Here is a 14,480-nt window from a genome sequence, read left to right as displayed (position 1 = left end):
GGGGTCAAGTGACGGGGGGCTCTGCCTCCTCTCTATAAGTAATGTCACAGCTTCAGCCGCTCATTCGCTGGGCTGTGTCCAGCGGTGAGAGGAGGTCGGGGATGCTGCTGCGCTGGATGGATGGATCTTCTCATCGCTGGAGCGGAGATCACCCGGCGCAGGATCTTCTCATCGCTGGAGATCACCCGCAGCCGTCGCAGGATCAGGACAACGCAGGAAGCCGGGAACGAGTGGATTATCACCGCTGGAGTTTTTTTCTTTTTTTTTTTATTAATAAAGGACTTTATTCTACGGTGTCAGTGTGTTTTTTTTTTACAAGACTTTACACTTCCTTCGTGAAATGGTAGGGGTACCCCATTACCAATTCACACAGGGGGGTCAGGATCTGGGGGTCCCCTTTGTTAAAGGGGTCTTCCAGATTCTGATAAACCTCCCGCACGCATACCCCCACAACCACCGGGCAAGGGTTGAGGGGATGAGACCCTTGTCCCCATCAACATGGGGACATCCTCCCCATGTTGAGGGCATGTGGCCTGGTGCGGTTCAGGAGAGAGGGGGCGCACTCTGTCCCCCCCTCTTTTCTGCAGCCGGCCAGGTCAACGTGCTCGGATAACGGGTCTGGTTATGGATATTTAGGGGGAACCGCACGTCATTTTTGTTTTAAATTGACGGCGGGGTTCCCCTTAATATCCATACCAGACCTAAAGGGTCTGGTTATTGAATTTGCGGGGACCTCCGCGCATTTTTTTTTCTAAAAGTCCGTGTCCCATTGACTACAATGGGGTTCGGAGTTCGGGTTCCCGAACCCGAACTTTTTTTTTAAAGTTTGGGTTCGGACCCGAACCTGAACATCCAGGTGTCCGCTCAACTCTAGTCAGGAGGGAAATTGTTGTTCCCTCCCATGCAACCACCTAAGGGGGAGGTGTAACGATATCACGCACTGGACACACAGATAGCTGTAGCAGAGGCCATGTTGTTAGCTAAGCTGTCATGGCTGCTGTACGGTTTTCAAACAGTGTAAGCAGTGAAAATGAACTCACTCCCTCCCTCCCTTATTCTCAGGAATTCATAGGCTTTATACTTCAAAAGAGTTGTTATCTCATCAGAGAAACAGAACCAAGCTAGGTTTGATAAGGTCGCCTGCCAGGGTTCCTGGCGTAAAACTGTCACCCTCTCACCTCAGAGAACCAGCAGACCCCGGTCGTAAATGCCTTAGTACCCATAAAGGCTTAGGGCCAGATTCTCGTCCAGCGGAGTATCTTTGCGGCAGCGTAACATATCCGATTTACGCCTCTGCAACTTAGACGGGCAAGTGCTGTATTCTCAAAGCACTTGCTTTGTAAGTTGCAGCGGGGCAGCGTAAATCGTCCGGCGTAAGCCCGCCTAATTCAAATGTGGGACAGGGGGGTGTGTTTTATGTTAATCTACTGTGACCTGACGTGATTGACGTTTTTCACAAACGGCGCATGCGCCGTCCGTGGAAATCTCCCAGTGTGCATTGCTCCCAATACGCCGCAAGGAAGTATTGGTTTTGACGTGGACGTAAATTACGTCCAGCCCCATTCACGGACGAGTTCCGCAAACGACGCAAAATTTTCAAATTTCGGCGCGGGAACGACGCCCATACGTAACATTGTTATGCGGCACTTACGCCACCATATAGCAGGGGTAACTATACGCCGGGAAAAGCCTAACGTAAACGGCGTAAATGTACTGCGTCGGCCGGGCGTACGTTCGTGAATTTGCGTATCTTGCTGATTTACATATTTTGACGCGTAAATCAGCATACACACCCCTAGCGGTCAGCGTAAAAATGCAGTTACGATCCGACGGCGTAAGAGACTTACGCCTGTCGGATCTAAGGGAAATCTATGCGTAACTGATTCTAAGAATCAGGCGCATAGATACAACGGCACAACGCAGAGATACGACGGCGTAAAGATACACCGTCGTATCTCCACTGAGAATCCGGGCCTTAAACTGTGAAATAGGTATGAAAGTTAAGCAGGTTTCATAACTTCCAGCTAACTCATAGCACAGCCAAAGAACGGACATATTTAGTTTCCTCAGATAATTTGTAACGTTTCAAGCCCAGACATGAATATGATCAATTATATGGAAGGCCCCTGGCCCCATTTATTAGTCCTAGGTAAAATAACAATGGCAAACTTGTTTTAAAATATGGGGGGGGGGGGTGCAATGGCGCTTGCAATAAATAACTAAAAACTATATTAAAACACTTCCTGTTGAAAAATTTCAATCAAAGTAAAAAATCCACCACTTCCTGTATTTCTAGAGGTGTTCCACTCCAATTGCAGTTTCAACAACCATCCAACATCAATAGGATAATGTGGAGGGTGATAAGAGTGAGAGAATAATAATACGAATATCCTTGTTTAAATATACACACGTGCCTATATAAGCACAATGTAAATACAATGAATGTAATCAATCCTCAAAACCCGGGATAAGGAAAGCACCCAGACCTTAATAAATAATGTGAGGGGCAATAAAGGTGAAATATCCTAATACTGAGCAAACGTGCCAATATTATATAGATAATAAATATAGATAAAAAATCAAAATACAAATACCATAAATAAATAATAATAATAATAATAATAATAATAAGTGAAAAAGATCCAGTAAAGTGCTTGATTCATTGAAAGTGCATATGTGCAATCATAAAGCTGTAGTCCAATATATGTGTTGAGAATAAACGTCCTTATAAGTGAAATAAATGACATGCATGGGTTAACAAAACCCAATCTATAAATAGACCGAAGTGAAAATGTCCCATAAACTTCCGAAAACGTGAAAAACACAAAAAACGTGTCATAAAAAATATATAAAAAAATGTGATGATAAAAATATACATAAAAAAATATAATATTTATAATATAATATCAAAAAGTGTCCAGTGCACAAACGTGCAGAAACCAATGGATAGAATCCAACAATGTGTCCAGTGCACAGACGTGCAGAGAAAATAAATTCAATGAATGCTTCAATCATAAACTTGAAAGGTGCATAAGTGCTCCACCAACCACCAGGCTTTCCACAATGTAGATGTACGAATCAGCGTTCATGCAAGCCCCTTACCTCACAGAGGCTATATTAAAGCCTGTAATGCTGCCAAAGAGGGTATTTCCCAGCCAACCTGCTGCTTCACTCACACACGAACCGTCTCACAGGGTCCCAGCAATGGCGCTCAAATATAAAAACAGGGATGCTTCCATAGCGTAAAAACGTACACAATTTATTTGGATTAAAAAACAAGGTAGCACTTACAAACAGCGCTGAATCATCAGCATGTAAAACAGACAGATTCGTCTCTGCTCTGCGGCCGCAAGCGGATGACGTCACCAGCGAATCCTCCTACTTCCTCCTCACGCGTATCGTGACACCACGTCACTTAATCATAGGATGGGCAAACTTGTCATGTTTGGACTTTTCATAAAGCAAATATCACACTGAACAATAAAATGGATATTGTTAGTCTGCAAACATTATGCCGTGTACACACGGTCATTTTTTGTGATGAAATAAAACAAAGTTTTTTATCATGAAACAAAACAATGTTTTTCAAACTTCATTTTAAAAAACGAAGTTGCCTACACACCATCGTTTTCTCTAGCAAAGCACGGTTACGTTCAGCACGTACGACGGCACTCTGTTCCATTCAAGCTCCCGTCATAACTTGCTTCTGAGCATGCGCATTTTTAAAAACTTCGTTTTACCCACACACTATCATTTATTGTGACGAAAACGACATAAAAAATTGAAGCATGCTCGATTTTTTTTTGTCGTTTTTCACAAGACAAAACAACGTTTTCCCCACACACAGTCATTTTAAATGACGTTTTTAAAAATGTCGTTTTTTTTCATCACAAAAAACGACCATGTGTACACGGCATTAGAGTTGCAGAGATATGAAAATGGATCACAAAGTGACGTGGGATATGGGCATGAATGTGGACCCCTCCCAGTAACCAACCCCTAACTAAGTTGACCAGACAATTGGTCACTGGTCGTGTCAGCGCCCCTTTGATCTGACAGAAAAGAGGAGATGTCAAGTCATCAGGGGTTCTCCTTTTTGACCATCCAAGCAGGAACATCTGCCAAGTTTTGAGCACCGATTACCCAGTTCATCGATCGAACTCTGATCAACCCTTGGACATTAATTGCAAGTATTCTTCTTCTTCAATTCTACCTTATTACTTATTACTTATTACTCATTATCTCTTTAACCACTTGCTTACTGGGCACATATACCCCCCTCCTACCCAGGTGAAATTTCAGCTTCCGGCACTGCTTCGCTTTAACTGACAAATGCACGGTCATGCGACGTGGCTCCCAAAGAAAATTGACGTCCTTTTTTTCCACAAACAGAGCTTTCTTTTGGTGGTATTTGATCACCTCTGCGGTTTTTATTTTTTGCGCAATAAACAAAAAAGCGACAATTTTGAAAAAAAAATACTATGTTTTACTTGTTGCTATAATAAATAGCCCATTTTTTTTTCTCAGTCTAGGCCGATACGTATTCTGGTTTTGGTTTGCGCAAAAGTTATAGCGCCTACAAAATAGGGGACAGAATATTTTTTTTATTATTTTTTTTTTACTAGTAATGGCGGCGATCTGCAATTTTTTTTATTGAATGAATGAAAAACTTATAAAGCGCGGCGCATGCGAACTGAATCGCTTCTGGGCGCTAGTTGTTCGTGTCTCATGACATCAAAAGAGCAGAGTTTTGATCCGTCTTCTGAAAGTCAGGTGGTTTTCCTCCAACCGAATGCTGGTTGGTAAAGCGTTCCATAGTCTAGGACCCTGAAAAGCAAACCTTCTTTCTCCTTTGGACTTGTATTTGGTTTTTGGTACCCTGACCAGATTTTGGTAGGTGGATCGCAGAACGCGATTCGAATTGTGAGGTTCTATCTTGTCGCAAAGATATTGCGGAGCCTTCCCATGGATGCACTTATGTGTCAGGCAGAGTGCTTTAAATGCAATTCTGTCTTTTACTGGCAGCCAGTGAAGGGTTCTCAACGAAGGTGAGATTGATTCCCATTTTTTTTTTCCAGTCACCAGTCTGGCGGCCGTATTCTGAACGACTTGCAGACGGGAGATTTGGTACTTTGGGAGTCCGAGGTACAGGGCGTTAGCATAGTCCAGTCTGGAATTCACGATTGTTCCCACCACGACTGCTACGTCGTCTTTATTGGGACTGGGATTTATTGTTATTTATTATTGGGATTTTTTTATTGTACAATTGAGCTGCGTAAGCTCAATTGTACAATATGCAAGCTGCATGCATAGTGAAAAACGTTCAAAAAATATAGTGGGATGATAAGTGCTGGATATGGGTGATGGTGACAATATATATCCACTCTGTAGGTATCCTTCTGGTGACAGTGAATGAGTGGCCTCTTACCTCACTGCTGTGAGGTTACAGCATGTAAATATATCGATCCGGCCTTATGTTGAGCCTGGGGATAATGGTCTGGCTATATGGGACACTTCACCTGTCCATAAGGTATATGTTCTACAACGATCGTACCCAAAATGAGCAGGGAAAGGATAAAGGAAGATCCCGATATGGTGTAGTAATTTTGAAAATAATCTGTAATAATCCGAAAAATAATCCAAGCTCTTCCGTGTCACCTCCGGTGCTTGCGTTGTCCCGGCGCGTGTCGTCACTGATCACGTGACTTCATCAGGGGATAAGAAAACAAGCACAAAGGATGTCCTTATATTCGTATAGGGAATTCTGATGAGGGCGGCCATTTTCCTGAAGCTCAAAACACAGGATGTTGAATGGCGGCCATGTTACTGAAGGTGTATGTGTTCTGCTGGGTGTGGCCATTTTGTTGGTGGGTTAATGTGCTATAAATAATAATATTTGCATTCTTGCATATTAACATTAACATAGCACAGAGTCACTATCTGTCCCCTTTGATATGTGGAGTAAATCTTGTTTGGTCACTATCCCCTTTGATCAACAAATCCCCTTTGAAATGCGTAATTAGATTAACAGATATCAATGTTGCCCTGCACAACATTAACACCCTTTTGATGTGTAAAATGGATTTGTCCTGGAATGCCTACATATAACACAATATATAAAATAGAAATGAGCTTTGAGTTCGAGTCGAACTCATGTTCGACTCGAACAGCGAACTATTTAGGGTGTTCGTGGCAAATTCGAAAAGCCGCGAAACACCCTGTAAAAGTCTATGGGAGAAATCTAAAGTGCTAATTTTAAAAGCTAATATGCAAGTTATTGTCCTAAAAAGTCTTTGGGGACCTGCTGTCCTGCCCCAGGGGACAGTTTTAAAAACAGCATTTTTTTTCGGGAGCAGTGATTTTAATAATGCTTAAAGTGATACAATAAAAGTGAAATATTACTTTAAATTGCATACCTAGGGGGGTATATAATATGCCTGTGAGGTAGCGCTTATTTCCCGTGCTTAGAACTGTCCCTGCACAAAGTGTAATTTCTGAAGAAAAAAAAAAGTAATTTAAAATCACTCGTGGCTATACTGAATTGTCGGCTCCCGGCAATTCAGAGAAAAGTCATTCATAAAAATAAAAAAAAAACATGGGGGTCCCCCAAATTTAATTACCAGGCCCTTCAGGTCTGGTATGGATATTAAGGGGAACCCCGCGTCAAATTTAAAACAAAAATTACGTGGGGTTCCCCCTAATATCCATTCCAGACCCTTCAGGTCTGGTGTGGATTTTAAGGGGAACTCCACCCAAAAAAAAAAAAATGGCGTGGAGTTCTCCCAAAAATCCACATATTATCTGAGTACGCAACCTGGCAGGCCACAGGAAAAAGGGGGGACGAGAGCTCCCCCCTCCTGAACTGTACCAGGCCACATGCCCTCAACATTGGGAGGATGCTTTGGTGGGTCTGTGACCCCGCCCCCCATGTGAATTGGTAATGGGGTACATTGTACCTCTACCATTTCACTAAGGAAGTGTAAAGAATTGTAAAAAAAAAACACACACAGTGGAGAACTGGGGAAGCCTGGGCTCTCCCTTGCGTCAGAGGGGGACGGGTGGCCCCGCCCTCACCTACATAAGAGCTGTCACTGCTGAAGTCGCAACATTCGCCGGGCTGTTTCCAGTGGAGACAAGCAATGCGTGCGCTGGATGGACATCTCATCGCTGGATCCCGGACCTGGATGAAGAAGAGATCTTCTCATCGCTGGACCCTGGCGGAGAGGAGATCACAGGATACCAACAGCGTTGGAGCGGAGACCGAGAGTGGATTACCACAGCTGTATTTTTAATTTATTTATTTTGAATAAAGGACTTTCTCCACGGTGTGTGTGTGTGTTTTTTTTTAATTACAATTCTTTACACTTTCTTACTGTAATGGTAGAGGTACAATGTACCCCATTACCAATTCACATAGGGGGGGGGCGGGATCTGGGGGTCCCCTTTGTTAAAGGGGTCTTTCAGATTCCGATAAGCCCCCTGCCCGCAGACCCCCACAACCACCGGGCAAGGGTTGAGGGGATGAGGCCCTTGTCCCCATCAACATGGGGAAATAGTGCTTTCAGGGGTCACAAACCCCCCAAAGCATCCTCCCAATGTTGAGGGCATGTGGCCTGGTATGGTTCAGGAGGGGTGCACTCTCTCGTCCCCCCCTCTTTTCCTGTGGCCTGCCAGATTGCGTGCTCGGATAAGGGGTCTGGTGTGTATTTTTGGGGGGAAATCCATGCCATTTAAAAAAAAAATTTAAAACTAGACCAGAAAGGCCTGGTAATTGAATTTGGGGGAACCCCCACGCTTTTTTTTTCTTTTTTATGAATGACTTTTCTCTGAATTGCCGGGAGCCAACAATTCATTATAGCCGCAAGTGATTTTAAATGACTTTTTTTCCTTCAGAAATTACATTTTGTGCAGGGACAGTTCTAAGCACGGGAAACAAGCGCTACTTCACAGGCATACTATACACCCCCAGGTATGACATTTAAAGGAATAATTAAATGTTATTGTTTCACTTTAAGCATTATTAAAATCACTGCTCCTGAAAAAACTGCAGTTTTTAAAACTTTTTTTTGCATTGATACATGTCCCCTGGGGCAGGATTCAGGTCCCCAAACACTTTTTAGGATCAATAACTTGCATATTAGCCTTTAAAATTATCACTTTAGATTTCAAACGTTCGAGTCCCATAGACTTTAACAGGGTTCTAAAGTTCACACAAACTTTTGGTCTGTTCGCAGGTTCTGGTGCGAACCGGACGGGGGATGTTCGGCTCATCCCTAATATAAAATACATACACATATATATTAATAATCTAATCTAATGCCTAGGGTGGTCAGCTTGAAATGGGAAAACAGGGGGACTAGCTTTTAGCGCTGTCGCACTTTGAATGACATTGTCATTCAACACTAACTATATGACATTTTTATCTTTTTCCCCCACAAATAGAGCTTTCTTTTGGTGGTATTTTATCACTACTGGCTTTTTTATTTTTAAAAAATACCAACATTTTAAAAAAAAATACCTTTTTCTTTGTGTTTGTTTAAACAATGTTTTATTCTCATGGTTATGCAGTAATGTTTGTCTGCCAGCTTACCTCTCCTCCATGTGTTCAGCTTTAGAGGCCAGACACTCTCACCTGGCTGCGTAAGTAATCTCTCCTCTAAGCATGGCTCCACCCCAGGCCCCATCAGGGAACTCTATATTAACCTGTGCACTGCAAGCCAGCCGTGCTGATCAACATTGTTTGTTAGCTATTGTGTGTTTGGTTTCCAGCTTGCCGTGTGCTCTATGTCTGTGTCTGTTTTACCGATCTTGGCTTGTTCTTGACTATCCATGACTGCTTGTGACCCTGACCTTTGGCGTTTTCTATGTTTATCCTTGTCTGCTAGTCACCCTGATCTTTGGCTTATCCCCTTACTATCTCTTGTTATCCTGAGTTGCTGCTTCACCTCTATCCTCTTGTAGCCTACTGGAAGTGTGAGCTGGGAGACTCTGGGGGCTGCGACCTGCAGCCAGTTGCAGCCCAGTCAATCCTCACCACTAGAGGCTCTGGTGAACACCTGCTGGCTCTTAGACTCCACACCCTGGGGAATCTTATGCTCTAGCTCCCTGTGGAATCTGTGTTGGTGCTCCAGTGGACCCACCTTCCTTTAACCACCCGGAGTTCCATCTGCAGCAGTCAGCCGTAAGGTCCACAGCCTTAGCGGTGCACTCCTGACCCTAACGGTGTGTATCTGTCACCTGGCCTCAGGTGACCTGACATTTGTAAATAATTTTCCTCCTTCACTGATGGACACTGATGAGGCAGCACTGAGGAGGCACTAATATGTAGCACTGATGTGCACAAATAGGCAGCACTGATGGGTACTGATAGGTGGCACTGATATGCAGCACTGATGGGCTCTGATGGGTGGCACTTATGGGCAGCGATGGGCAGCAATGATGGGCACTAATGGGTAGCACTGTTTGGCAACACATTATCACCCCCTGTAGTGAATAGTATAAATCTGATCTGTTGTCTCTTGCCTGCACCTCTGGTAGTGTCTTTGTGACAGGAGTGACTTTGGGTCTGGGGTTTGTGGAACTCAGCTTGCCCTGGAGAGTTCTGGAGGCTCCTTGTCCAGCTTCCCCCGACGCCTGTATTGTGTAAAGCACCCTGTGTCTCTAATAGGGTCACATTGTGAATGAGAACCCCACTATGATCTGTGCTAGTCAGACTCAATGCTGTATATATGTATATATAACGTATGTTGTCTCATGCTGTTGGACTATTTGCTGTGATGGTTTGCGGTGTGACTGTATTCTATTGTCTATTGTGGCTATCTGCCTCAAGTATTATGGGAGTATTAAGTGTCTTGCTGTGAGGAATGAGGGAGGGGGTTTCCTCCAGCAGCCCCCTGTGGATAAGACTGTTTACCAATGAGAAGTTTGAACAGATCTGACCTCTGTATCCATTGTCATTGGACAGTTTAACCCGCCCTGTTTTCCAAGGGTGGGAGGGAAGTGTTTTGAAGTGAGATCTCTGTTGTGTTCATGTGTGAATATAAAGCAGTTTGTTGTTTGCCACTCTACACTGAGGTGTTGTCTGGGGGGCTGGAGATTATTGGATGGTGCTGGTTCTGGACAGAGGAAGCATTGACGGCAGACCGAGTGCTGTTTGAGAACATAGGGTTTGTCACAGTCCTATTGAATCAAAATATAATGGGAGAAATGCAAAAGCACACAAAGGCCAGGAAGATTTCAGGCAAGTGTCAGCGGTACCCAGGATAACTTCCTTTGTAACAAGATGTTCTTTTCTGAATGGAATGTTCAAAGCACCCAGAATCATTTTATGTATTTATCCAAAAGAAATTAAGTTACATTTTAACAGCAGATATGATAAAATAATCATATATATTTTCCAGAAATACACATCAATGGAAAAAGACCCGTCTTCCTTCTCTCGTACCTTGTTACAAGATATTCAGGATCGGGGAAGAAAAGCTGTGATTGGACTCTGGGAATGTCTCCATGCACTACAGAAAGATCATCCTCATCCTAATTTATTGGCCATTCTGGATGAGATCACACAGACAGGTAAGAGGACTTTGTGTTTTCAGACAACAATTTGGTAAAATAATGGTTGACACCAATCATCTCAAAATAATGAGTGACACCAATTATCTCAAAATAATGATTGGCACTAATTATCCCAAGTGTAACTCCATTGTCGGTGATAAACACTGTACACATACACCGCACTCATCACCACTACCTTTATTCTCTCCTTTTCTCTTTGGTAGATTTTCTCTTGTTCCCATTTCCAAACAAATCCTCACTGTCAGATCAGAATTTGTATTTTTTTAAACAAACTTTGCTACACAATAGAAAAGAGGTGGAAGTGGTTGGTGTATCCTCTAATAGATTTGGCACCTCATCCCTGTACAATAGGTAAAAAGTAAAGGAAGGGATGGAGGGATTATGACGGTGCCTAAACAAGTCACATGAATTTTGGAAGCAAAATTAAATGAAGGCAACATTTTATTCAATTCAATTGAGTAAAAATGAAGACTGTAAGCTATAGAAATATATACTGAATTGTGATAAGTATAACACAATGTCCCAAAATGCCTCCCTGTTCTTCTTCAGGAGTATGGAATTCGTTCAGTGTAGTGAATACAGTCTTTTTTTTGTATTAATATTTTTTTTATTTTGCAAAGGGGAAAGGCATACAAAATAGCATACATATTCCAAGAGAAAGAAAAACAGCATCACCACGTCCACATAATACAAATACACCAATATAACATATACCTTATTCTATCCAACAACATAATAGGATGGGGATTTCCTATACCCAATGTATCCCTTTCTCCCCTTTACATTACTTCTTCGACCTACGGACTAAGTCAAAGAGAGAGAAGGGAACAAAAAAAAAAAAGGACCACCCCTCCCTCCCCCCCTCCATATCCACTATTCTCTGAGGTGTGTGGCACCAAATCTTATAGAGTCCCTTTACCTGTTATTTTTCCTCAAACATTTTCTTCCCTTCCTCTGAGTTAATAAATGTTTTCCAACCCAACCAGGTATCGTTATATTGTTTCCTCCTATTCTGAGCTGAGAGAACTAAATACTCCATTGCCTCTATCTCCTGAATCCTCAAAAGCCACCGTGCTATAGAGGGAGGTCTAGAGTCCCTCCAGCTTCGGGGGACTCCCACCTTTGCTGCATTGATCATGTGACATATGACTGATTTCCTGTAACTCTGGACTGGAATTTGTGAGCAATGGAGCAGGAAGAAAGCGGGATCATTTGGTATCTGATATTTTGTAACATTTTGGGATATTCTCCTAACTTCCTCCCAATAATGTCTCATTTTTTCACAAGTCCAGAATATATGCAAAAGAGTTCCCCGCTCCCTCCCACATCTCCAACATTGGTCTGAGTTTTCTTTTGCAAATTTATTCAGCCTTACTGGGGTATAGTACCATTGTGTGAGAATTTTATAACTGGCCTCTTGGGTTCTTGTAGAAATCGAAGAGTTAAATGTCAGTAAAATAATCTGTTTCCGTTCAGTTGGAGTGAAATTTCTCTCCAGGGCTTCTTCCCATTTGCCAATTCCTGACATCACATACTCTTCTGGAGGAGCATTCAAAAGACCATACATCTTTGATACCACCTGCAAGAGTGGTTCTTCATCGCTACAGTATTGTTCAAACACTGTCAACTGCCTTTGAAAGTTCTCCACCGATCCTAGTGACCCCAGGAAATGGTTTAACTGGATTGCCTGCCAGAAAGTGAGCCCAAAGGACCCCCATCCTTTGTCAGATCGCCCACTGAGGGCCAATCTTCTGACTGTATAAAATATGCGGCCTGATAGCCGCCCTTCTGTCTAAGGTTCTCAAAATTGCCCTTTTCCAAACCCGGGGTGAATTTAGGATTTCCTAATATAGGTAGCAATGGTGAATATTTTGACGAGAATTCCTGATTCCTACATATTTTTGCTAATATTCTTAACGTAGGTCCTATTGTAGGGTGTTTTTTAAGATATATTGGTAATTCTGCATAACACCACGATGCTCTAGATAATGGGATCGGGCTACAGGTTAGTTCAATATCTACCCAACATTTTGACACTCTATGCCTGCACCAGTCCACCATCCTTGTCAGGTGAGTTGCTCTATAGTATTTCACTATAGCTGGGACAGCCATCCCCCCTACTCTCCTCGGCTTTCTAAGTAATTCTCTCTTTATTCTAGGGCATTTCCCCGCCCATATAAAGTTAATAAACAGCCTATCTAATTGCCGAAGGAAAGAAGCTGGGATAGAAATTGGGAGTGCCTGGAAGAGATACAGTATTTTTGGCAAAATCGACATCTTCACTGTACTACTCCGCCCAAACCAGGAATGAAGTCCATGTTGCCATTTATCTAGAAGTGTTTGTATTGAGCTATACAGGGATGGGAAGTTTAACCCAAAAATATTCTTTATATTTGCTGGTATATAAGTACCCAAATATTTCAGGGCCTTCCCCCATTTAAATCCAAAGTTCAGTCTTATGGTTTCCCCCATGTTGGCTGGCATTGCCACCTCCATTGCCTCTGATTTAGTTCTATTAATTTTTAAATTAGACATCCTTCCGTATAGCTCAATTTTTGTTTATCAGATTAGGCAGGGAAATATGAGGGTTGGTCAAGGAGAAAAGAAGATCGTCTGCGTATGCTGCCACCTTGTGTATCTGCTCCCCCATCTGAATTCCCTGGATATTCAAATTCTGACGGATTCTATTTAATAAAGGCTCCAGTGAAAGAGCAAACAGCAAGGGCGATAAGGGGCATCCCTGTCTTGTACCATTTGAGATCTTAAACGGGCGAGAAAGGACTCCATTTACTTTTTCTGAGGCACGTGGGGTCGTGTAGACACTCATGATCCACCTGACCATATGTGCCCCCAGCCCCACCTGACTCAGCATCTCCTCCAGGAACCCCCAATTCACCCTATCAAATGCTTTTTCGGCATCAGTATTCACCATGACGCTAGGGTTTTTTTGTCTCCGCATAATGAATCAAATTGATGATTTTAATTGTATTATCCCTGGCTTCTCTTCCAGGGATAAAACCTACTTGGTCAAAGTTCACTAACTGCACCATCCATGGTTGGAGACTGGTTGCAATTATTTTTGAAAATAATTTTAAGTCAACATTTAATAGAGAGATAGGCCTGTAACTGCCACAGTCTGCCGGGTCCTTCCCCTCCTTGGGTATCACTGTAATATGCGCAAGGAGTGCGTCTGGGGGAAACTTTGCAGTACTTCCAAGAGCGTCGAAAAATGTTGTCATTTGGCCTATTAATAGTGTGGAGAATTCCCTATAGTACCTTAAAGTAAATCCATCGGGGCCTGGCGTCTTTCCTGGCTTAATCTTTTTTAATGTAGCATCTACTTCCTCAATGGAAATAGGTCTCTCTAGACTCTCTCTAATTGGGAATGGCAATCTAGGTAGCTCCGAGGCGGATAGATATTCCTTCATCTCTAGCTGGGATTTCACATCTATAACAAGATTATATAAGGAGGAATAATAATCCCCAAATGTCTGGGCTATCTCTCTTGGTTTTCGTATTAATTGTCCTTCCTTCCCTTTTATTTGGGGGATGTATGTTGACCCTCTCTTTTCTTTGAGTGTTCCTGCCAATAACTTACTACACTTATCTCCAAATTCATAATTAAATCTCTTTGAATTGTTGCCTTTGCTTTAAAACGCATCACCTCTGTTAGCTGTCTCCTTAAGTAACCTAAGTCTCTCCCACTACTAGATAATTGTGTTTTTTTATGTTGGACTTCCAGCTTCTGAATATCTTCCAATAATTCCCTAATTTGTTTATCACGTTTCTTTTTCAGGATCGAGCCATGCTTGATCAGGATCCCCCTAATCACAGTCTTGTGTGCTTCCCAAACCATGCCCGGGTCAGATCCAGGGGTATCATTAATTTGAAAGTACGCTGCAATT

General features: G+C 42.7%; 1 protein-coding gene across 7 annotated transcripts in view; it reads left to right on the top strand.

Moving 5' to 3' along the window:
• The window catches only part of LOC120933759 (NACHT, LRR and PYD domains-containing protein 3-like), a 250,256-nt gene that overhangs the window by 95,774 nt on the left and 140,002 nt on the right, over window positions 1-14,480 (top strand). For all 7 annotated transcript variants that reach the window (XM_040347144.1, XM_040347141.1, XM_040347145.1 and 4 more), the window contains exon 4: window positions 10,401-10,572. In XM_040347144.1, the coding sequence (XP_040203078.1) occupies window positions 10,401-10,572 (172 nt within the window). The remainder of the gene's footprint in view (window positions 1-10,400; window positions 10,573-14,480) is intronic.

This window comes from Rana temporaria, chromosome 3 (genome assembly GCF_905171775.1).
Source record: "Rana temporaria chromosome 3, aRanTem1.1, whole genome shotgun sequence".
NCBI classification, from domain to species: domain Eukaryota; kingdom Metazoa; phylum Chordata; class Amphibia; order Anura; family Ranidae; genus Rana; species Rana temporaria.
The sequence above is the reverse complement of the archived record's forward strand: the minus strand, read 5'-3'. Positions and strand labels throughout refer to the sequence as shown.